The sequence below is a fragment of the Procambarus clarkii genome, chromosome 7 (genome assembly GCF_040958095.1).
Source record: "Procambarus clarkii isolate CNS0578487 chromosome 7, FALCON_Pclarkii_2.0, whole genome shotgun sequence".
In the NCBI taxonomy this organism is placed as follows: Eukaryota; Metazoa; Arthropoda; class Malacostraca; order Decapoda; family Cambaridae; genus Procambarus; species Procambarus clarkii.
The window spans coordinates 18,167,528-18,192,729 of NC_091156.1; the positions used below are offsets into that span (position 1 = coordinate 18,167,528).

General features: G+C 45.6%; 1 protein-coding gene and 1 non-coding gene across 2 annotated transcripts in view; both read left to right on the forward strand.

Annotated features, from left to right (window-relative positions):
• The window catches only part of egl (Egl_like_exo domain-containing protein), a 197,623-nt gene extending 177,722 nt beyond the window's left edge, over window positions 1-19,901 (forward strand). The window contains exons 7-8 of the mRNA XM_045747388.2: window positions 10,410-10,502; window positions 18,478-19,901. Of these exons, the coding sequence (XP_045603344.1) occupies window positions 10,410-10,502; window positions 18,478-19,042 (658 nt within the window). The 3' untranslated portion in view covers window positions 19,043-19,901. The remainder of the gene's footprint in view (window positions 1-10,409; window positions 10,503-18,477) is intronic.
• A 1,971-nt stretch (window positions 19,902-21,872) lies between these two features.
• LOC123761534 (5S ribosomal RNA) lies at window positions 21,873-21,991 on the forward strand. The gene has a single exon (XR_006773236.1). It is a non-coding gene; the product is annotated as a 5S ribosomal RNA (ribosomal RNA).
• The last annotated feature ends 3,211 nt before the right edge of the window (window positions 21,992-25,202 follow it).

Here is a 25,202-nt window from a genome sequence, read left to right on the forward strand (position 1 = left end):
AGATTGAAGCAATCGAGTAGAGACTGAAGCATTCATATCAGATTGAAGAAATGCAACTAGAACAGAAAGCAGTACAAGAGATAAAGAAAAACCCAAAATATTTGAACAAATCTGAATGCTACGCCTGAATGCTTTCAGACGTAGGTTCGAACCCTCGTTACGGCCCTTATGGATTTCTTCATTTGATGCATCATGCTATTGTGATTTCTGTGTGTAATGAAGTAAGGGTGAAGAGGTAGAACGGCTTATTGACAGAGCTCGAGTGCATGGGAAAATTGTGTAAAATCATGGTTTGTGTCTCGGAGAGGCTGCAGGGTCCAAGTAAGGTCAGTAGAACTTCTGATTGCAATTCTTTTAATCATGTCGTAGCTCAGTCATTTAAGGCAGCATCTGGGGTGCTCTTGGACGTAGGTTCGAACCCTTGTCACGGCCCTTGTGGATTTGTTCATTTGATGCATCACGCTACTGTATTGTGATTTCTGTGTGTAATGGCCCAAAATATTTCTTCACATAATGCAAAATCAAAAACAAAACCCACTGCCAGTATTGGACCTATTCGTGCAAGTGAAGGTTCATACACAGAGGATAACAAAAAAAATTATGAAATCCTAAAACAGCAGTACAGTATGAGGACATGTTTAGCACCCCAATAAACAACTTGAAAGTGGAAGATTTGGACAACTTCTTTATGCATGATATCCAAACCCCTGAAAATATAACTGATATCAACACAAGCATGACAGTTTTTAAAAAAGTAATTAACAACATGCCCATGCACTGAGCCCCAGGTCCAGACTCATGGAATTCAATATTTATAAAGAAATGCAAAGCACAGGCACTCAGTATAGTGTGGAGGAAGAGCTTGGACACAGGGAAGATACCAAATGCACTTAAAGCAGCAGACATAGCCCCTCTACACAAGGGAGGGAGCAAAGCATTAGCAAAGAATTATAGACCAGTTGCACTAATGTCCCACATAAGAAAAGTATTTGAGAGAGTGATCAGGAGTCAGGTCACAAGTTTCATGGAGACCAGTGACCTTCACAACCCAGGCCAACATGGATTTAAAGCAGGAAGATAATGCCTCTCACAGCTACTTGACCACTAACACAAAATCACTGAGGCATTAGAAGAAAAACAAAATGCAGATGTGGAATACACAGATTTTTTTTTTTTTTTTTTTTTTTGAGATATATACAAGAGTTGTTACATTCTTGTTACATTTCGCAAAGGCATTTGATAAATGTGAGACCATGGATTGATAGCACACAAAATGAAATCAGTGGGAATAACAGGTAAAGTAAGACAGTGGATATTAAATTGTTTACGAAGAGAAATCACATTATCATGATACTGTATATCAATGAGAAAATCCACATGAGCCGCGATGAGGATTCGAACCTATGGACTGGGTGTTCTTGGATGCATGCTCTAGTCGGCTATGCCACAACATGGTAAAAGAATTGCAACCTGGGGGTGCTACTGCACCCTCGAGGATTCCCGAGGATTCCACTGAAACCGATCCAGGGTATCACACAATTCCCTCCATGCTCTCTGGCTCTGTCGTCCAGTAATTCTACCTCTGACACCCCTCTTTCAATGCACAGAGAAATCACATTATCATGATATATCAATGAGAAAATCCACAGGAGCCATGTCGTGGCATAGTTGTCTAGAGCGTGCATCTGGGAACACCCAGTGCATAAGTTCAAATCCTCATCACGGCTCCTGTGGATTTTCTCAATTAATTTGTTGTCAAACAGATCACAAAGAGTAACAGTCAACAAAATAAAATTGAGTGCAACCACAGTTAAACTCTCTCTACCTCAGGGTACAGTCCTTGCACCACTGCTTTTCCTTATTCTCGTATCAGATATAGACAAAATTACAAGTCACAGCTTCGTATCATCCTTTGCAGATGAAACAAAATTCAGCATGAAAATTACCTCTGCTGCAGACATTGAAAAACTACATGCAGATATTAATAAAGTTTTTGACTGGCATCAGAAAATAACATGATTTCTGGGGGGAGCCCCGTCGGCTCCCCGGAGCTGATATGCTAATGTCAGACTTTGGCATCAGTCATGTGTATGGAGTTCTAGGGCCTACCGGGGACCACGAGCCAGAACCTGGCCCCCTCAGAGAGGCAAGGGGAGCAATGGCCTATAGAAACCCCCGTGTGGTTGGAAGCATTCTATGTCTGCCATCGACCGGGTCAAGCATCCAGAAAGGTAAGCATTCCAAAACAAACCCCTATTCTGGTGAAAATTGCTACCTAAGCCGAACTAGTGAATAGAACTCTTCAACAGAAAACACGGAAACTAGTATGACGTCATACGTCACCGCGCCGCTGTCTGCGCAGCTCCCCCCTCCCCGGGAGGGGGAAGGGGGAGCCCCAGACCTCCCACGCCGGCTATCCACCCATCAGTTCTTCGGCTGATGCTATAGGCAATGGTTATGTGCTCCGGCTCCAGTGGTTGTTTCAGCACTGTACCTAGAGTGTGGTGTCTGTTTTCTAGGTGGTGCGTGAGCCGGGTGTGATTCTTCAGTACTCGGGCTGCATGCGCCTAGGGTTCCCTTCCCTAGGTGCCCTGTAAGTACTGCCCTTGGGGCTTGGGGCCACCTTCCACAAGTTCCTTGGGTCCTGCCCCTGCTTGGCCGTTTACCGCTTGGTTTTCGGCCGCTCTTTGTGTGCTCGGGTGTTCTGTCTCCCTTGTTCGCCTTAGAGTAAGGGGCAGTGTTTGCACTGGTGGGGCGCGGGGTACTGTGCAGCTTGTCTTTACCAATCATAGCGGCCGGCTCTGTTCCGCTTGGGTACGCTGTCCTCTTGCGGGGTTTTCTTTTTCTTTTGTTTATATACCTGGTGGGGGGGTCTGCCTTCGTTCTTGCCCCTTGTGTCCCTTGTGTTCTGAGTATTTCTGGTGGTACCCCCTGCTAGGTCCCCGTGAGTGTACACGTCCCGGGGGTTCAGCTCTTAGAAAGTTGTTTGGTAGCTTGGGTGCCGGTTAGCAGTACCCTGCCTGGGATTACCTGAGCGCGATCGAGTCCTCTTAAAGTAAACGCTCGGGACCCTGGGAAACCCCTGGGGGCGCGCGGGTCCGATGGATGTGACCCCAGAGCCCCCCCCTCGCTTCCAGCGAGTTTGAGGGTTGCTCTCACCTTTTGTCTCTGGGTGACTCTCTGTTTTGCCTCCGTCTGCTGCCTGTGGGGTCGGTGACACCTTCGACCCGGTGTCCTGCGAGTTTGGTTGCTCGTTGTGGCTCGGTTACCCAGTTGTGCTAACAAAGCGGGTGCGGGCAGCAGGGGCGTTGCACTTGAGCCTTGGTGGTGGCAACGTTCTCGTGGTTTCCTCCCCGGGAGCCCCGGGGCTGCCCCGTTGTATTTCGTTTTTCCCCTGGTTCACCCTTCCTGCCTGCATCCGGTTCCTTACCGTCTGTAGGTTCGGGCGGGGTGTTTGGTGGTGTTGAGACTCGGGCAGTCTCGGGGAATTCCCCTTCCGGGGTAGTGACGGGGGCATTTGGGCCTGTTCCTCCAGCCGTGTTGTATGAGTCTGCCAGTGGGCTCCCTTCCTTAGTGTTTTCACGGCTGCCCCGGTTTTCTGGTACGGCCGGGGCTTTGGGGGAACGGCTCGGCCCCGGGGCCTGTCGTGTAGGTTCCCGGGGCTGGGGAGGGGCTGACTTGGGGGGCCTTGGCCCCGTTAGACCCCGTGGGGGGTTTTATCCCCCTCTAGGCGGGGCTTGTGGTTACGCGGAGTGGGGTTTTTCCTCCCCACTCGCCGTACGTGCTGTTGGACGTCGGCCCCTCCCCGGGCTCGGTTCCTTGGCCTTTGAGTCGGTTGGTTCCGTCCTGTGGGTGGATGTTTCCTCCCCCGCTTTTTGGGACGGTGTTTTTGTCATGTTTCCCCGTTCGATGGGGTTCTGCGTGACTTTTGATCTCGGGTGCGCCTGCGCCTTCGTGTGCCTTCGGGACTAGTGTTGGCTTCTGTGTTCTCGAGGGTACGGGAGGTTTTTCGCTACTTCCCGCATTATTGGAACGTCTGTCGGCTCCTAGTACTTGTCGCCCTGTTGGGCTACTTGTCGCCCTGTTGGGCTACTTGTCGCCCTGTTGGGCTACTTGTCGCCCTGTTGGGCTACTTGTCGCCCTGTTGGGCTACTTGTCGCCCTGTTGGGCTACTTGTCGCCCGGTTGGGCTACTTGTCGCCCGGTTGGGCTACTTGTCGCCCGGTTGGGCTACTTGTCGCCCGGTTGGGCTACTTGTCGGCCGTTTGGGCTACTTGTCGCCCGTTTGGGTTCCCTTTTTTTTTGGGCTCTTTGCTTCTTTGGCCGGTTTTCTTGTTCCTGCTTCCTCTTTTGGCTCTTTTTCTCGTGCAATAGTCCTGGCTGGCGCCTTCCCGCAGGGAGGGTGTGCGGTTCGGCCGGCGTGTTATGCGCATGCGCCGTGGAGTTTGTTTTGGTCTGGGCGATGGTTCAGTGCTGGGGTTTTGCGCCCTTTTTTGCTACAGTGCTTCGCCTCTCGTTCTTCTCCCTGGCTGCGGTATGTGCCCCTTTGCGCCAGGGGTGTCCTGGTTCCCAGTTGTGGGGAGGGCACCGCGGTTTTCTGTGTCATGGGTGTGGACCGCCTCCTTCGCCTCTCCCTGTTCTCCTGCGGGTCCGGCTCTGGCGTCTTCACCTGGCGGTGCTCCCAAGTTCTTCTGGGCACGGTTGAGTCGTGTCAAGTTCGAGCCACCATTCGCCAGGTGAGTTTCTGCGGTCTGGCGTCTTTTGGCCGGGCGCTGGATGCGGCGGTGTTCATATACCTGTCTTTATTTAGGTATAATTTTGTACGACTGAGACCGTTCGCACACCAGTGACTGTCCCTTTATCACCCCTTCCTGTCCCCCTCCTGTGCATGTCCAACCCATGCTACAGTCGTTCAGGGGACCCTCCTTTTTTAATGTTGTGAGGTGTGGGGGTTGTAGGGTTGGTTCTGTACTCACCTGGTGAGGCTCCTGGCTGTGCTTGCAGGATTTGAGCTCTGGCTCTTGGGTCCCGCCTATCTGGTAGAACTTGCGGGATAGTACCAGTGGAGTGCAGTGGTGCTATTGGCACTTTTGGGGAACACTGTATTACCATCAGTGGTCTGTGCTTGTTACACGACCTACTTGCGAGCATAAGCCTTCTTGCTGGTTCGTCCGTGGACTTCCAGGGCGCACTGGCCTGTTTTCGTATGGCAGTTCCGGCCCGTCCTGGTTGTGGGGGTATGTGGGCCAGTGGACTGCTCCTAGCAGCTGCCTGGTGGGCCATCCTCTGGCCGGTCTGGCCTGACCTTGGGCCGGGCTTGGGGTGTAAAAGAGCTCCCAGTACCTCATCCAGCAGGTATCGAGCGGGGTTTCTCCGCCGTCGGTCGCCTGGTGCAGGTTTCTGGGCCTGCAGGGTTTTGTCGTGTCTCCGTTGGCCCTGTCTGGGGTCTGCCTGCTCCGTTCTCTGCCTTTGCAGAGGGGAGTTGCTATTTACATGTTGCATGTTGCAGTGGTGCCTGTTGCTGCTGCTGCTGCACGTGAGCATTGGTACCGTGTTTCACGGTGGCGTGTCCTTGTTCCTGTGTCCGGTTGTGGAGTGGCGCTTTGCTGCCGTTTTGTGCCTGGGGATTGCGTGGGGTTTTTGTCCCTGCCTGATTGTCCACCCCTGGTTGTTCTCCTGGTTTTTTTTTTTTTTTTTTTTTTTTTTGTGCTTCTGCTCTTTCTTCCTGCCTCTTCTGCAGCAGGAATGTTCTGCGTGTGTTCTTAGGCGTTGGTCAGCCTGTGTCCTGTGATGTGCTTCTTTGTCTCGGTCTGTTGCAGTTGTTCGGGCCCCTTGGTTCGGGTCCTGTTCTGGCGGCGACCCTTCCGCCTTCTTTGGTTTTCCTAGCTTGCCCTGCCGGTTTTTGTTGTTGTTTTATTTTTTTTGGGGGGGTTCTTGCGATGTCTCGCGTCGGACCCGTCGTTTCTGAACTCCTGGCGGGCTTGCATGCTTCGGAGTTTTTCTGTTCGGCAGACGTTCCATCTCCTTGTGCTGCCTGGGTTTCGGTGGTCGCGCCCGAGATCTTCTCGCGGCTCCGCCTTTTTCCTGGGCTCGGGGGGGGCCTTGTCGGGGCTGCTTATGTTCTGCCTCGTGGTCTCGCCTCCGGTTGGTGGTCGGGTGGCTTCGTGGTAGGTGTCCCACCTGCGTGCTTCTTGGCGGCAGTATGGGGTATTTTGGCGGTCCTTCCTTTTCCTGTCCCTTCTTCGGTGGGTCCTTCTTGTTGGCTTGGTTTACTCTCGGCTTGGTTTTCTAGTGGGGGTTGGGGGCCGTCGTCTTGCCACATACTGTCGCCTCTTTTCGTGCGGCGCAGGCGGAGCCGCTTCAGCTTGCTTTCGGTCTTGGTGTTGCTTCTGCACCGTTAGTCAGCTGTCTTGTGCGTCATTTCACCTCCGGCCTGTTCGTGCGCCGCTTGCACCATCCTGGTCTCTGGTCAGCGTGCTCTGTCTTCTCCTCGGTTGGTAGTGCCCCTTCGGTTCCGGTGTGTTTTTTCGTCGGCTCTTTCCTTTGGGCCTTTGCCTCTGGGGGTCGGTTCGCTGTGTTTTCTTGCTCCTTCGGTTTTAGCGTTTTGGTTGTTTGATGGCAGCAGTCTCCATCTTTTCTGGCGCGGGGTGGGGCTGCTGCATTCTGGAGGGGTCCAGGGTTTGTTGGTGCTTTGTTGGTCGGGCCGGGGGTGTGTCGTTTTTGTGTTCAGTGGCGGCCCTCTGCTGTTGTTTGCGTGCCACGGCGTTTGGGTCCGGAGCGCGTTTTGCGTTGATCCGGTTCTGTTCTTCCCGGTTCGCGGGTGATGGTGTCCCGGGTGGTCAGCCGTGTTCTTGTGGCTAAGCTGCCTGTGTTCTTCCCTCATGCCTGTGGCGTTCGTGGCTTCGCTGCTCTCGCTGCCGTCTGGGCGACGTGGCCTTGCAGTCTTTCGGGCATGGATTTTTGGTGTTCGTGCAGGGGCGTTGCTGCTCGTGGTTCTCGTGTTGTTCCCGGGATTTTCGGGGCTGTGGCGCCTTGGGTTGGCGTTTGCTGCCGGTTGTCTCGCCTCCTTGGGGGGTGCGTGGTGTCCGCCTCCCGGTTTTGTCCCTTTGACCTTCCTCTGTGGGTAGTTAGCTCCGGGGAGCCGACGGGGCTCCCCCCAGAAAACCAGCGTTGAATGTAATGAAACGCCATTTTCTGGGTGAGACCCGGAGGCTCCCCGGCAACCCTCCCTCCCTCCGGTCGGCGTTTTTCGCGTGTTTTGACATCCAGCCTCAGAACTGATGGGTGGATAGCCGGCGTGGGAGGTCTGGGGCTCCCCCTTCCCCCTCCCGGGGAGGGGGGAGCTGCGCAGACAGCGGCGCGGTGACGTATGACGTCATACTAGTTTCCGTGTTTTCTGTTGAAGAGTTCTATTCACTAGTTCGGCTTAGGTAGCAATTTTCACCAGAATAGGGGTTTGTTTTGGAATGCTTACCTTTCTGGATGCTTGACCCGGTCGATGGCAGACATAGAATGCTTCCAACCACACGGGGGTTTCTATAGGCCATTGCTCCCCTTGCCTCTCTGAGGGGGCCAGGTTCTGGCTCGTGGTCCCCGGTAGGCCCTAGAACTCCATACACATGACTGATGCCAAAGTCTGACATTAGCATATCAGCTCCGGGGAGCCTCCGGGTCTCACCCAGAAAATGGCGTTTCATTACATTCAACGCTGGTTTTTTAACATTGATAAATTCAAGGTACTCAGGTATGGTAAAAATGAGGACCTTAAACAAAATACAGGGTACAAAACACAATCAAATGTGCCCATAGTAGGAAAACAGTATGTCAAGGATTTGGGAATAATGATGTCTGACGACTTAGCGTTTAGGGAGCATAACCAAGCAAATATTGTGCAAACCAGAAAAATGATAGGATGGATTACGAGAACCTTCAAATCCAGGGATCCCATCACAATGGTTGTAAGTACAGTTCTATTAAAATCAGTTGTACTGTCCCATCTTAGGTATTGCTCGATACTTACTTCCCCCTTCAGAGCAGGAGAGGTTACTGAAATAGAGGGAATACAGAGAACACATACAGCATACATAGACACGGTAAAACACCTAAATTATTGGGATCATCTCAAAGCTCTCCAAATGTACTCCCTAGAAAGGAGATGAGTGAGATATCAAATAATTATACAAGAAAAATACTGGAGGGCCAGGTCCCAAATCTGCACAGTAAAATAACAACATACTGGAGTGAATGATATGGAAGAAAATGCAGAATAGAACCAGTGAAGAGCAGGGGTCCCATAGGCACAATCAGAGAACATTGTTTGAACATCAGAGGTCCACGGTTGAAGTATGGTGGAAACGAGGAACTTAAATGAAACACAGGGTACAGGATACAATCAGACCTACTCATAGAAAGAACATGTAAGACTCATATCATGACATGTAAGAGACATCAGTTATGATGTCTGACGACCTGACATATAGTGAACATAACCAAGTAAATATAGTGGCAGCCAGGAAAATGATAGGATGGATTATGAGAACGTTCAAATCCATGGACCCTACAGCAATACTAATACTATTTAAATCACTGGTGTTGTCCAGCTTGAGTATTGCTTGGTACTTGCTTCCCCTTTCAGAGCAGGAGAGATCTCTGAATTAGAGGAAATACAGAAATACAGAGAACATATATGGCATGCATAGAAACGATAAAACATCTAAATTATTAGGTCTCAAAGCTCTCAAAGTGTACTCTTTGGAAAGGAGTACATACTTTGTACCTATACATACTTTGGAAAGGGAGATGAGAGAGAGAGAGACAAATAATATATACTGTACATGGAAGATACTTGAAGGCCAGGTCTCAAATTTGCACAGTAGAATAACAACATACTGGAACGAAAGATACAGAAGGAAATGCAGAATAGAACCAGTGAAGAGTAGAGATGCCATAGGCACAATCAGAGAACACTGAGCCTGGCCTTAGGCAGACCTTGGGGGACTAGAAGAAATCTCCAGGTATCCAGGTATGCTCCAGGTTGTTCAACATACTCCCAGCAAGTATAAGAAATATTGCTGGAACAAATGTAGACATCTTGAGGTTATCTTGAGATGATTTCGGGGCTTTAGTGTCCCCGCGGCCCAGTCCTCGACCAGGCCTCCACCCCCAGGAAGCAGCCCATGACAGCTGACTAACTCCCAGGTACCTATTTACTGTTAGGTAACAGGGGCATCAGGGTGAAAGAAACTCTGCCCATTGTTTCTCGCCAGTGCCCGGGATCGAACCCAGGACCACAGGATTACGCATCCAGTGTTCTGTCCGCTCAGCCGCCGGTTCCCTCATCTTCTTCAAGATGAAAAAGAGAAAGAGAAAAAGAGAAAAAAGTCTTCAAGAGAAAACTAGATATTGTACTGTAGTTTTCTTTTAAGAAGTGCTGGACCAATTGGGATGTGGTGGATTTGTGGGCCTGCGGGCCGCTCCAAACAACAGCTTGTTGGACCAAACTCTTACAAGTCAAACCTGGTTTTGGGCCGGGCTTGACGAGTAGAAGAACTCCCAGTACCCATCCGAGTACAAACCAGGTATACAGGTACATATGGAATTTAAATGTAAACAAATGCCATTTAATAGAATGTGGAGTAGAGAGAAACAGGCCCAGATTTAAATTACAAAGTTTATAAAACGACATTGAAAACCTCAGAAAAGGAAATGCATCTAGAAGTGGTTCTGGCTAGTAATCTGTCATCAAAGGACAACATAAGGCTTCTATGTGAGAGAAGCCTACCATGTTTAAATATACAGACTGAGAAATATTAAAGAAACTGTTCACAACATCCAAGAGACAAAAAATTAGATAATGCAGCAGTGGTGTGGTGTCCGTATATCAAGAGACACATTAATAAACTTGAAAGGATGTAAAGACATGCTACTAAATAGTTTCAGGAACTTTAGAGCATGAGCTATGAGGAGAAGTTGGTGACTTTAAAAATGCCAAGGTTGGAAGATAGGAGGAAAAGAAGCAGTTTGATTGTTATGTACAAAATAGTAATAGGAATTGACAAAAATAGGTAAGACGAAAATTTGCAACCCACAACTTCAAGAACAAGAAATCATAGATTCAAGCTAATGAAACAAAGGTGCCAACAAAATGTATGAAAGTTTTCTTTTGCAAACAGAGTTGTGGATGGTCAGAACAATTCATGTGAGAAGATGTTGGATATCCAAACTATCAGTAGTTTCAAGGCATCATATGACTAAGATTAATGGGAAGATGGGACACCACGAGCATAGCTCTCATCCTGTAACTATTCTTAGGTAATTACACACACATACATATACTGTGCATAATCTGTACATATATTCATACATGCATTCATTCATTCCTAATGTTACTGTTGAACTTGAATCCTACAGATATCTTGAACTGAGTGATGAAGAACGTGAGAAGTTAGAAGGATCGTACAAAGTTGCAAAGAAGTTGGAGCGTCTTCAGAGCAAAAAAGAGAGGTATGTAGATTTATTTTTTCTAAGTGCCAATTGAATATCTTAAGATATTCATTGCTTCTTTTACTGCACAATTAATATCTCTCTTCAATATTTACTGTGTATGGGTATATACATTATTTAAAAATGGGAATACAGGACAAATGTAATATACTGTAATAAAAATATACTTCAAATACAAGATGGGACACCACATAAATGACACAACTATTTTGAATTTGCAGACTTTAACCTACCAAAATGTGTACATTACATTTATAACAAAAAAACAGGATATTGGAAATATACATGGGAAAACAATTACTTTTGAGTACACAGATATCAATACCAATTAGAGAAAAACCAGACAAGAATACAATAGTTAAAATCAGCATATGATGATAACTGCATTTCCCCATGAATCAATATACTGTATAACAATACTCACACTTTAAGAGTTAAGTAAAGTGCTTGATAATAAATAATACAATTGTAGTGTGACTATGTGCTTGTTGAGAGTAGTATATTATAGCATGTGTGTGTGTGTGAGATACAAGAGTAGTGAGAGAGGAATATCTGGGAGTTGGCCTCACTAGATGTTACTACATGTTAGTAATGACTAGACCAAATAAAGTAGTGAAAGAGGAGTCATACTTCACAAGGATCCAAGAGGTAAAAAATGCCTAATTTTTATTGTTATTATTCTGAATATTTAGTTTTATTGAAATATCAGTGTGTTTTATTTTTATCAAAGTTATTTTGCATGTTTCATTTGATAATGTTTGCAAGTATGTTAAGGTGTGTATGAGAGAATGTTTGTGCGTAAAGTAGGTTCCCCACACATTTTCATGACGAGTAGCATCAACACCTCCACCACACTCAGAGGATATCTGGACCTAACCAACTGTGGGTGTGTGTATTGGAGGTGGTGCTGTGTGTGTTGGGTGTGTTGGCGTGAGGTGCTATCTTCCATAGAGAGGTGTTTGTCTCAGTTTTATACAGTGATGTTAATATGGAGGTAATTGGTCTGTATGGCTCCAGTTATCGTTTCATGATTACTTACTATGCAAATGCTGTTACTGTTGCAAATGTTACTATGCCAATGCAGTAGTCATCATAGTAAAATTTCATTATAATTACCATACATGATATGTATACGTACCAATTATGATCATATGGTTTTCACAGCTCTATTTGGTTGTAATGAAATATACCAGGTCAACAAATTATTATTTGAACATAATAATAAGGAACTGCAGAAAGCATATTGGCCCATACTAGGCAACTCCTATTTATATCCACCCAAGCTCACTCATACTAACATACAAACTAAGGAAATTACATAATGCCTATTGGTCCAGAAGAGGCAGCTTCTATTTATATCCACCCAAACTCATTCATATAAATAATGTGATGGGTCTTTGTCCCCCAACCAGTCAGCCCGACAGAATAACCAATTCCCACTCCGGCGTTCCCTGCCTTAAGAGGTGTCACTATTCCTCTAGAAACTGCTGGGGCCTTACTTCCCCTCCCCTCCCTAAGTGCCACTGTTCACCCCTGGGAAGCACCTCAGTTGACCTGCGGGGCAGAGTTCCCCACTGAACCCAGTCTTGAACCCTGAAGGGAGTGAAGTAACCCGACCACACCCTAGTTTCTTCACTGGGGTATCCGTGGACACAGAAACTCAAGGTTTACCTAGGTCGGGTTGCCCGTCCATAAGGTCTCTCTTCTGTGTCGCCCACTTGACTCGCTGTACTTCACGGCCAAGTAATACTACTTCAAACTCAGTGGTGCATTAACTCTCCCAGTCTAGTACTCTCACAATAACAGTGTGGTGCCCAGTAACTTCTCACAACAACACACCAGGAATGAAGGGGTGGAAGGAAACACTAGTAAAATCTAATTGATTTGCTCAATAAGAGGCTACACTATGCCATCTGCAAAATTCTCTCTTCATCAGTAGATGACAAAATTGTCCATTATGAGGCTCTAAACCAAATCTCATATCAACTGCACATGAATATAAATATATTACATCAACTCTGCAATAGTTTGTAGCCTTTAATTCACTGTTCACTCCACTCTTGAAGATATTCTCTGTTACACAATAATTAATATGATACTGTTTATGTCCGCTGTCACACCACATTCAATTCCTGATACTGTAATGTGTTCACAACAAATGTTCATTGGTGCAATATTACCTGTTCAATATTCAATATATTTACAATATGTACACTTTCACATACTATTTATAAAGTCACACACTGTGTTACACTCTCAGTACTTCGGAAGTGAGTGATAATCAAAGAAGCAGTCCATGGTACACAGCGCAACTTCGCACTCGATGCACCAGGTACAAGCAGATTTTTGCTTCCTGTTTCTTTGTTCTGTATGCTTGCAAATAGCGCACTCACGTACACCCTTGGCTTTATTATCTGTAGGTTTTATGTAGCCAAGCTTGTAAAGTGTAAGGTAGTCTTGAAAAGATTATAGGATAAGATCAGTTTGTAAGGTAGTCTTGAAAAGATCACTTTGTAAGGTATGATTGAAAAGATTCAGGTATTCTTGAGATGATCCCTTTGCTAGGTAGGACTGAGAAAATCCAGGTATTCTTGGAAATATCTAGGAAAAGTTCAGTGACAAAATTCTGTCCTGATATCACTCATATCTTCACCTGTATATGGGAAAGTGGGTGCAACACCAACATCAGAATCATCAAATTGTGGTTATTGTTACAAAATTATCACAGTCCTCCCTCGCGAATTCACCCATGCTCCTTGTATTGCCGACACCACCACCACTGGCAATAAACACCACCATGGAAGCTGCTAACACCCTGTTCATTTATACTACTTGTATCAGTCGCATCATCATTGAACCTAGAAAACGATTCATCTACAGTATCATCTATAAAAATTGGAGATGACATGGGTGGGCATGCATGGCGCTCAGCCACTACTGGATATGCTCGCTGTATCGTTCTCATTGGTACTGTATCACTTTTATCTGACCCTTGTGTCAGGTCCTTATTGTGCCGAGCTTCATCAATATCATGACCCCTATGTTCTTTAAACAATAAGGTCTGAATTTCACCAACGGAGAGCGATCTTTCAACACCACATCTGACAGGGGGTTGGGAGCCAGAAGCGCGTGCGGCAGACAAGGCCAACCATGGTGACGGCTGAAGGTGTGCACAGCATCTCTCCTTGCGACATTCCAGATACCTTTGAAGGTTTTCCAAACCCACTGTTACATGGCACACAATCCGATCATGATGCTCTTCTGGTCTTAGAGGGTGATCCTGAGGGGGTTTTCCTGGACAGTTCACATACCACAGTAAGGTGAACAGATTGGAGGCAAAATGCTACCAGCATCCTGGGGTACCCCATGATTGCCCCTGCCCTACTTGGCCTCAGTATTAACATCCTCCGCTCACTCGGCAAATTCACTCACTCACAAGTAGGGCAAATTCTCCTAGTTTACAAACGTTTATCATTGCCTTTGATGACAATACGTCCATTGATAGGAGTGTTTTTGGAAATGGCAGAGCACAAAGTCTCCTCTATCATGCTATTTCCAAGTTCTCTAAGATCTAGGTGCACTATATCGACTGAATAAATGAAGGAATTTAATTGCAAAGGACAACAATCACAGCGAGGACCTAGTGCTTTCGGATGTTACTGAAATCCGTGGTTACAAAGTCAGACGCTACAAACTACTGGGTGACCAGTTGGCAAGATATGTGGTTTGACATGTTGACATTAGTGCAGACGACATCAAGGCACACCTTCAGGCTGCTGACATTCCAATCTTCAGTGTCAGGAAATTTATGAGTAGGACAAATGGAGAACTGAGTGATACCGGCACTCCCCTACTTACTTTTCTAGACTACTTTCTCCCTGATCAGGTCTGGATTGATGGCTTCCTCCATAAACTAAAGGTGTACATTCCCAGTACCACTCAGTGCTTTTGATGTAAAGGTTATCACCATACAGTACCTCAAAAGGCTGCACCAATGACATCAAATGTGGGAAATGCTCTGGGTCCCATTACACACGTGACTGTACATCAGATATACTCTGCTGCTCAAACTGTGGTGATGCTCATGACATTACATTCAAACAATGTCCTTTGTACATCACGGCACAAACTCGGGCTCTTCCCGGCATCAACCTGCAATACAATCGTGTTCTGAAATGACCCAACAATGTCCGTCATCAGCCACTACATTACACTCCGCCGGCCCCCCTTTGCTTGTGCCTGATCTGTCACTGACATTCCTATAACCCCAGAGTCCAATCCTCTCCCACGAACTGTGCAACTGAGTCCCGATCTTGACACACTTGTCATTCGCATTGTGGATGCACTCGAGAAGATGTTGGCTTGATTCCTGACTAAATTCTTTTCTCAGTCTGTCCATCCCATTCCTGAGGCCGACCCACCACACCCTTCCTCCGCATCTACTCTGCCTGACATACAACCTCCCACAGCTACCCTTGCTGTCTCCAAAATGTTTCAACTGATGCTGGAAACCGCCCTTGATAACATCTTGGCACTTGCCCGAGTCACTTCCCAGGCTGACTTGTCGCAAACCCCGACCCCCGGCACTAAGCAGAAGCAATCCTCTGCTGTCCCAACTTCCAAGCACCCTGCCATTTTGCCTGACAAACTACATATGTCTCGCACTCCTGCGACGTATCATCACCCCACTCCCAGGTCTTCCTCACGCTGTCCTACTGGCATGTCTAGGAAGACCGATGCGATTGTGTCCCAGACATAAAGTTCCGGAATCTGTCAACATGTCTTACCCTGTCCTCACCTACCCTGTCCTAACCTGACTTACTCTAACCTACTCGTTCATCCTGTGTTCCTTCATGTGCTCGCACTTCCCTTCCTTTCTCATAACTAATTAGTGACTGCCTCCCAAATATCCTTCACCTCCCCACTGCCGTCTCTTGCCTACATCCCACACTTTCTATAGTTCGGTGACATTTTGCTTTCACCTTTCATGCAACTCCTCCTCTTTCCTGTCCTGAGTCCCTTTCCTCCCGTCTGTTTATTTTGTCTTTGTCCTTGCCCACATAGAAGACGTTGATATCTTCCCGCCTCTACTACATCTTGACCATTGATGTGCTGCTGTGCGTGCTGCATCTTGCTATATTATCACTCGTGCTGTCATCGGGAAGAAGAACCTTCATGCATACTGCACATATAGCGAAGAAGAAGAAGCACGTGTGCCACTCATGGTTACTCATTCAGAATTGATCCAGCCAGCAGCGCTAGGGAAATCTGGGAATTTTTTTTTAGATGGCTACCTCTTACTGGAGGTCCCAGGAGTCCATTCGCACCCAACCTACCGATGGCACATTTTGAATGGGTACGAAATCTTAAATTGGTGTTTTCTCAGTCTGCACCATTTTTGGTAAATGAATTTACTCGGCCAGTGCAGTCCAGTGGTTAAAAGGGGCTTACATAATTAGACTGTGCCCCAGAAAGTAGCTGCCTAAACAATGAATGGCTCTAATAAAGGGACTCGTTAAAGACTGGCTCCCATGGGAACTGGCCTGTAGAGAGCTGCTTAATAAGTGCTGCATAGTAAAGAAGTCAGTAGTAAATGACATAAACTACCACTGACAATAAGAGCTGATGGGGGCTGCAAATGAGAATGTTTGCATAATAGAGAGCGGCAGAGGCAGAGTTGACTAGTATATGGAGCTGTCCATAATGGAGAACAGGCCTGTAGGGAAAGCTGGCTTTAATAAAGGCTAACATGCTACTAAACCAGGACATAGACACAATGGGACAAAAATAGAAATTGAGCAGACCAAAGCAAGCAGAATAATACCCAGCAGGGAGAATTGCTTGCATTAAGGAAGAAGGAGGCAGTGCAGGAAAGCAAAGTAGAGCATGGACATTAAGTGAAAGATAAGTAACCATAAAAAGGAGAGGAGTTGTGCAGGCTTTCCCTTGCTTGAGTGGGAAGGAAGAAAGCAGTAAACACCAGATGAAAGTATACCAAAGAGGAAGAACATAATGACATAAGGATAATATAAATTGTTGAATAGAATAATACAAATAAATACAGATAAAAACATTTATCTTCACTGATCTCACAAAAGAACTGCAAATGGCATTTAAGGGCTAATGAAAAAAAGCCTGGCCCCATGAACCCAGTAATAAATATAATAATAATGCCAGGAACTGTAAACATGGCAGAGCTGATAAAAATAGATAAGATCTGAAAATGCCACCATGATCCTCCACCGTCTAGTATAGTGGCCGAAAGCAAGGAGATGCGTGGCCACTAAGGGGCACAGCCATGGAGTAGGTGGCAGGAAGGCCAGAGGAGACTGACAGTGGTGGCCGGATAACAGGGGGTTGAGTGGCCAGTGAACGTGCTGGCGGTGATGTCTTGGAGCAGAGAGTGATGTCCTCTTTTGTGGGGAAGAAGGGTGGCTGAGAGGCAGCAGGCAGAGGCAGCCATATAACAGGCTAGTAGAACAGCCAGCAGGGCCTGAAGCAAGAAAGAAGAAAAGCGAAGTAACAGTGTAGCAGAACAGCCACATAACAGGCAGGCAGAAAGAAAGGAGGACGACAGTGGTGAATCCAGCTGATTAAAAGGACAAGGAAGTAAGGAGAGTAGCATGGCAGAGAAAGCCATAGACAGGAAGGTGAAGAGGCCAGATAACAGGGTTTTTTATTGCCAGTGAATCCAAACAAAAGTTTAGTGGAGACGGCCAGATAACAGGATGATGAGGCAGCCAGAAAATGAGGCAGAGGCAGCCACGTATGAACAGACTGTCAGAGATGGCCAGATAACAGGGTGGCAGGATGCCACATATCACATATATCCTGTTATCATAAAGCCAGATAACAGGGTATCTACATAACAGATTGGTGGAGCTGGCCAGATAACAGGCTAAGGATGCCACATATCACATATATCCTGTTATCATAAAGCCAGATAACAGGGTATCTACATAACAGATTAGTGGAGCTGGCCAGATAACAGGCTAGTGAAGAAGGCCAGATAACAAGGTGGCAAAATACCACATACTACATATATATCCTGTTATCAAACAGCCAGATAACAGAGTATCCACATAACAGAGTAAACGATTCTTCGCGGCAGGGGATCCTATTCCAGGGACCTGCCCGAAACACTACGCGTACTAGTGGCCGTACAAGAATGTAACAACTCTTGTATATATCTCAAAAAAAAAAAAAAAAAAAAAAAAAAAAAAAAAAAAAAAAAAAAAAAAAAAAAAACAGGCTGGTGGAGACAGCCAGGTAACAGGGTGGAAGGACAGTCAACCAGGTGATGAGGGCTCATCTTGCGAGGTCCTGAACTGACCAGGGGACTAGGAGGCTCCTTCTTGTAAAGCCCCCAACCACCCAGGGCCTGGCCTTCCATGGAGTAACAGGGCCTCGCCATTGAACACCAGGGGGCCTGCTGGCGAGGCATAAAGCATGGCCTGTGTGGGGCATCACCGAGTTGTTGAAGTGGACCTTGACCACCTCAGGGACCTCGCATGTTCCCCAGGGACTGCCCAGGTGGGGGATGGGCCAAGACAGGGTTGGGAATCAGGAGGGAAGGTAGGGTGGGAAAGGCATGCAGAGGGCTTTGTGTGGCACAGCAAAGGCAGACAAGAAAAATGTGGGCACAGCATAGGCATTGGCATGAGGTGGCATGTGAGGGCCACACAGGCAACATGGGATGGGGAGAACAGAGCCTTATGAGCATGGAGTCAGGGAAGGAGACAAAGAATAAAAAAAGATACTAGAGATGGATTATTTAGGTTAGAAAGTAACAGTTAGTAGCACAAGATTGTGTTGTATAGTATTATGATGTTGGGGCCAGGTAACAAGTATTTTAGTACTTTAGATTGCATAATGAGGAGAAAGAGAGTAGGGTGAATTGCTACAAGAATGGCAGTTAGATACTTTTAGCTTCAGTTGTTGCAGCATATAATATTTAAATAATCTATCTTTCCAGAGACGAATCTCCTGACAAAAATGGCGAGGATGAGGATGAAAATAGTGACGATGATGACGATGATGAACGTGACGGTGTAGAGGAAGGAGAATATCCTAGTTTGAGCAGCATAGGTTCTGGAGGATCTGGCGGATCAGGAGGTGTTTTATCTCCACGTTGTGATGGTGATGGTGATGGTGATAGCTATGGTGGGTCACCATCCCTCACTACCAGTATGAACATGGTGGAACAAGTATTAAGTAATGGAGCAATGGACCGCTTTGAAAAGATTGATCGTTTAGAAGCCATTTTGGCTGCAGCTACCCAGGTTTCCGGTGCCTCATCTCCTGTGGCCATTAATGCTAACAGTCCTCCTGCTTCATGTTGTTGCCATTGTCATGGATACTCTCAAGGGCTAATTATATCCCCACAGACCTCACCACCTCACTCTCTGAACAATGTGACCTCTATGTCAACCTTCACCAGTAAGGCTGATGCTCAGTGCCAGACTCTCAGTACCGGCGACATTGTCATCACCAAAGTGTTCTTCCCAGATAGTCCTGATAATGCAAAGGACAAGAAATGATGTGTACAGTATTGTATATAGTTTTGTATATTTTTAATTATTCTTGACAAAGTGGTTATGACCACAGTGTGATAGTTAGATGGTGCCGTATGCTGGCACCCGTGATAGCGAACCCATGGGTTCATGCAGCTAGCTAGGGTAACTCACCTGCCTCAGGTATTTTTAGCATAAGACGGGCATTTTATGCCGTTATCTGGGAGTGTTACGTCTTATTGAAAATACCTTTAAATGGTAAGTATCCTACCCACCAGGTATGCTGGTGCAGGACTAACTCAAGCTTTAATATCCAACACAAGTGACACTACCAAAGTCTTTTTATCATTTTCCAGGTACTTATTTTGCCAGATAATTGTTCATTTTGTTCTTTTATTATTAGACAAATAAATTCAGCTTACTTCTGTGCTGAAGTACTGCTAGAGTTGGGATGCTTTTAGGGTTGGGAACATATCGTTAAATGCCTTCCTAGGTACATTAGGTTTTATTTTAACTTACTCAATGGTATTTCTGGTGAAATATATCATTGAGTGCAGCAGATGAGGCCAGGTAAGGCCCAGACTTACCTGAAAACCCCAAGAGCCTTCACTGCTCACAATAATAAACCTCTGTTGAGCTATGTTTGTGTGTTTCCCTCAGCTGTTACCCTAATTCATGCACTGGTAACATTCCAACCTCTTGATAGTTTGAAACATTACAATTTGAAATTTGAACATTAATTAAACAAAAGCTTACCTAAGCCACTGAACTACTGTCTCTGGGAGTATATGTTCATATCCTACAAATGTTGTGAGAGGATGGACGTTTCTTACTCAACCAATAGGACCATTCATAATTTGTTGCTAATAAAATACTTTCAACTGTATTTTATATTCATTTGCCATTACATAAAAATGATGTTTTGTTGCTACTTCCCTCTTCTTATTGTGTAATTTGTCCTCAATCCTTTAACAGAAAATGACTTAAAGGTCAAGGACATTTAATTAAACAAATATAACATGTACATTTCCAGTTATTCCAAATAGAGGACCTTAAGAGACACGACTTGATAATGGAGTCTAGGATGGACTCATTTAGTCCAGGATGGACTAAAATGTCATCGCTTCTCCATCTTCTGAGTTGTGGTTTGGTCATCATGCTTCCAGACGCTGTAGAAACAGACAAAAATGTCTGGACTGTCAAGGTGACAACTTTAAAGGTTTCCTTATTAATAATGTGTGAATTCAAAACAACAACATCATAAAAATAAATTGTCATCCACACTTCTGGGTAAATAAACACTCCATTTACCTGGGCTGTATGAGTCTAGAACCATGGACCCCATGCATGTGAGGGCGACACGCTCTATAGTCGATAGTGTCAGCCTAACACACATGGGGTTCACGGTTTGAGACCCATACAGCCCAGGTAAATGGAACAACATCCTAAGTTATGCCAGAGAACACTTAAATAATACATCATATTCTTTTACTTTTATCTCCTAAAATGCAGGTTTTTTGCCATTATGAAGCCCTTTTTCCATTTACAGTATGTACTGTATTTATCCCCTATTTCTCTGAACCATTGCAAAGTAACTTTCATAGCTCAGATTGTAGCTACTGTATATATCTTGTATCAATAGGTTTGTAGTGTCATCTGCTGTGATTACCCTTGCATCACAGAGTAACTTAGGAGACGACCCAAGAACTCCAAACAAAGACTAACCTGGTCTCACCCTCTGAGCATGTAGCAACATTGTCTGTGCCTCTCACTCCCTGCTTAGGCCTGTACAGTACATACTCTAATATTATACTTATTGTGATTGAAGTGCTTAGCCCTGGTCTGGTGGATGTATAAGACATTAAATTTGTAATCGCAGAGTTGATTCCACACCCAGCCTATTCCCAGGTCACTGGTCACAATAATTATACAATATTGTTAAGTACTATGTGCGAACCTATGGAGGGAACAAAAGGCACAAAGTTGTTACATGCTCAAGGAGTGAGACCAGACTAGCCTTTGATATGACTTGCTGGAGCATCTCCCTGAGTCATGCTGTCTTGTGAGGTTGGCTGTATCAGACAACACTCATTTATTTTTTCTTAAATGTATGTGACAAACTCTGCCTTTAGTAGACATGAAACCTGTTACATGTGTAGGGCACTCCTCAAACTATCTGCATTGTCTGAAGAGTATTACCCAGATATGTTTTCAAGTTTACTGCTGTTCTTGCTGCATCATCTTCAGGAGATAATGTTCCATTGATATTTATGAATTTGAGAGAAGTAATTCCTGTAGTATATTCTGCCTTTTATGTCATTTGACATCTAAGCTGGTGTTTATTATCTAATTTGTTTGGAATCTTGAATGTTTCTAAGAACTGAGAAGTACCCCTTCAAGCTTAGCTATGGTACCACTAAGCCTTAGCAGCGCAAGAGTTCTCAGAGACCAACCCATTGCCTACTGGAAGCTAGGACTTGGCTCACTATATGAAGTGATGGAAGAAAGAAATCAGAGATCAACCACAAAAAATTGGGAAAACCTGTCAGAAAATAATGGTGGTACAAAATAAGCAATTGACAGAAAGAAATTAGTCACCTCTAGATAAACAATGCAAATGATCATTGCTGTGAAGCCTATGTTTTCTATTTCCATTCCATAAATACCATACCACTTGGCCATGGTATGGCCAACGGCCATACCATGGCCAAGTGGTATGGTATGATAAGTGGTATGGTATGATAAGTGGTATGGTATGATATGGTATGGTATGGTATGATAAGTGGTATGGAGAACATCCAGCCATAATATTTGAGAACACTATATTTGCACACAAACAAGTTCTCAACGTGGTATGGCCAACGGCCATACCACGTTGAGAACACCGCTTCTCGTCCGATCTGCGAAGTTAAGCAACGTTGGGTTGGGTTTGTACTTGGATGGGTGACCGCCTGGGAACACCAAATGCTGTTGGCAATAATGTTAGGAGGCCTGGTCGACGACCGGGCCGCGGGGACGCTAAGCCCTGGAAAAACCTCAAGGTAACCTCCATAAAAAATTCAGTGGTTTAGCCTAACTGGAATCAACTCATCAACTCATCTAACCTACTTCAGCTGATAATCATTAAGCCCATGAAGTATCAATATTGCAGTCATTTTAATTTCCCTAAACCACAGCACTCTTTATGCCGGGTTTGATTGTGTAAAAAAATGTAGTTTAGTAAGAAGACAGGTTGAATTGTGATGGGCCTGACCACCACCAGATGGAAGCTCAGGTCACCTGAAGTGTCTCAACCACCCTTCCATCCCCCTACCCCCCCCTCCTCACTTTGGCCCTATACTGTGCATCTGAAACAAATTCTTTACTCAGATTTCTACCACCATTCATAACATGATCCACAACTGTTGGAGGAATAGATGGTTATGTATTTCCAATAACAAACTGGGTACTAATCAATGTGACCTATCTGGATGTCTTTCCTCCTACCCACATAACAGGAGGTGGGAAATAGTTCTGGTTATGTTATACTGTATAATGGTAACACAATTAACTCGAGGCACGTAACGGAACAAAGATCTGTGCTGTACTGTCAGAATAGAATTTTCACACTAACCACTAAGCACCTTAATTTTGAGGATGATCTGACACCTTGCTTTCCTAATATTTCTTCCTGTTATTTGCCCTTTGATAAAAATCCTCTGTGAATCCAATACCTTTGAAATCATTAATTACCCAGTATGTTTGATTTTGCTCTTGCATTGGCATGCTAAATTATATCTATAGGGTATTATTATTGTTTTCTACCACAGATGGGGCTAAATAGTGTTTCGGGCTGGGTGTCTTCTTCTCATAAATACTTACCTCCTCCTCACTTTCAGTTAAGTGGTGCTGGCTTTCTCTGGAAGATTGTTCTACCAGAGGACATTACTTTAATTATTTTTCTTTATGCTTCATAACAGTGTTCATGCCACCCATATTGGGTGTGCACTAGCATTCCATTTTAGAGTTCCTTGGGAATGGCTTGCATTTCATTTTACCCCACCAGAGGTCTCCATGCTTTGAGGGATTGTGGATTTCCTCCTCTATGACTTCAAGGTGACTTCTCGATAGTCACCTTGCTTTTTGGGCAGCTCATAAGATTTGTTCTCCCCTGCAAGACCTGTCGATGGGAAGAGGCAATCACATATTATTCATTCCCAGGATGTTATTGAGAAATTAAAGAACAAAGGCCCAACTGGTAAAATTAAATTGGTTAGTTTTGATGTCACTGCATGTTTCACTAATGTATCTTTACATAAAATATTATATTTTTTAAGAGCACAAGAGTTAGCAAGTCATTTTGTTACTCCTATCCCTAGTGATTTATTTTCAGAGCTCATTAACATTTTTGTAGAAAACATCAATTTTACTTTTGATGGTGTGGCTTTCAAGCAAAAGTTTGGTATGGCTTTGGGTTTTTCTCTCCCTCCCATTGTTGTAAATTTATATACGAAATTTTTTAAAATACAATTAGTACCCACAGTAACAATTAGTGGAAAAGGTCCAAAACTTGGTTCATATAATTTTCTGTGGGGAACCCCTACGGGTTCCTGGAGCTTATCGGGCTAATGTATGTTATATTAGACCGGGACATTAGCTAAGGAGTTCAGACCTACCAGGGACCAGCGCCAGAACCTGGCCCCTTCAGAGAGGTTTCAGGGAGCAATGGCCCTGGAAAACCCCCTTGTGTTTAGGGTTTTCCGTATCTGCCATCGACCAGGGTTAGGCACCCAGAAAGGTAGGCATAACAAAACAAACCCCACATGGTAAAAAACTAAAACAAAAAACTGAACAGAGAGGTAAAACTCCCTACAATCACAAGGAAACAAGCAAACATCACACTTTACTACCGCGCCGATCGTCTGTGCAGCCCTCCCCGCCCCGAGAGGACAGCCGCGGGAAATGCACCGGGTACAGACACCAAGCAAGCAGCGTCTGAAACCAATGCTGGGCTGGCCACCAAGGAACTACAAGAACTCTTCAATGATAGGATTACAACTGAGCCAGAACCTGAAAAAAACTGGATCGGGGGAAAGATGTACAAGGTAACTCCCAAAAACCAGCAGATGAGCCACTCGAAATGACCAGCCTCAAAGAGCGAAGGACCGAAGTGACCTTCCCGTGGGTCAGACAATGGACCACAGAGGTGCAGTCTGAATGAAGCCCGATCGTAGAGCCCCGAGCGAGCCGAATCCACTGCAGTGAGAGCCACATTGCCGCGAACTCCAACACCGTGCTCTGAGCCTGACTGAATGAAGGACAGAGCCCACCGCCCCTGCCAGGCTCGGTGAACACTGGTCATAAAGCCCAAACCAAGGGATGAGGCATCCGTGTAGACATCGAGCAAGGGATCCGGAAGGCACCAAGTCACTGAACCCCAAAAACCCAAAGAGGAAGCCAGCGATGCAGCAGCTAATGCAAGGTCCACTGGGAACGCACTCAGCGGTCGCAAGAGAGGTGAAAGGGAGGGCCCCAAAGGAACCAGAACAGGCACTGAAGACCTAACCCAGCGGGAAAACCAGCACGGCGAAATGCAGACTCCCGCACAACAGCTCAAGCAACCACCAAGTGACCCAGGACCCCCTCAAGAACAGCAGAAGGCGAGACTGCAGCTACACCAACGCAACAGGAGGGTGAGACATGGATGTAGCCAGAGAGTCCCAAACAAGGCCAAACCAAGTTCGAATCTGGAACGAAACCAAATGGGACTTCCTCCAGTTCACCAGGGAACCTGAACCCAGCGAGCTGGAAAAGAAACACACCCCTGGCAAGCAAACATGCAGACTGGCTGGGAGCCCACACCAACCAGTCGTCGAGGTAGGCCAACATCTGAACACCTGACAGGCGCAGACGGGTCACCATGACCCAGGCAAGATGCAGAAAAATGCGAGGTGCCATAGCACAAAAGAACTACCTTTAGAAACTTGTGTAAGGAATCATTCAAAACCTTGTATACCTCATATGGCAGACCAATATTGGAATGTGTGGCTCCAGTGTTATATCTATATCTAGTCAAACAGAAAATGAAGTTAGAAAAAGCTAAGAGGTATATATGCAACCAGGTTAGCCCTTGGGCTGAAAGACATGAGCTACAAGGAAAGATTTCTGGAACTAAACCTCATGACTGGAAGACAAAAAGAGTTAGGTA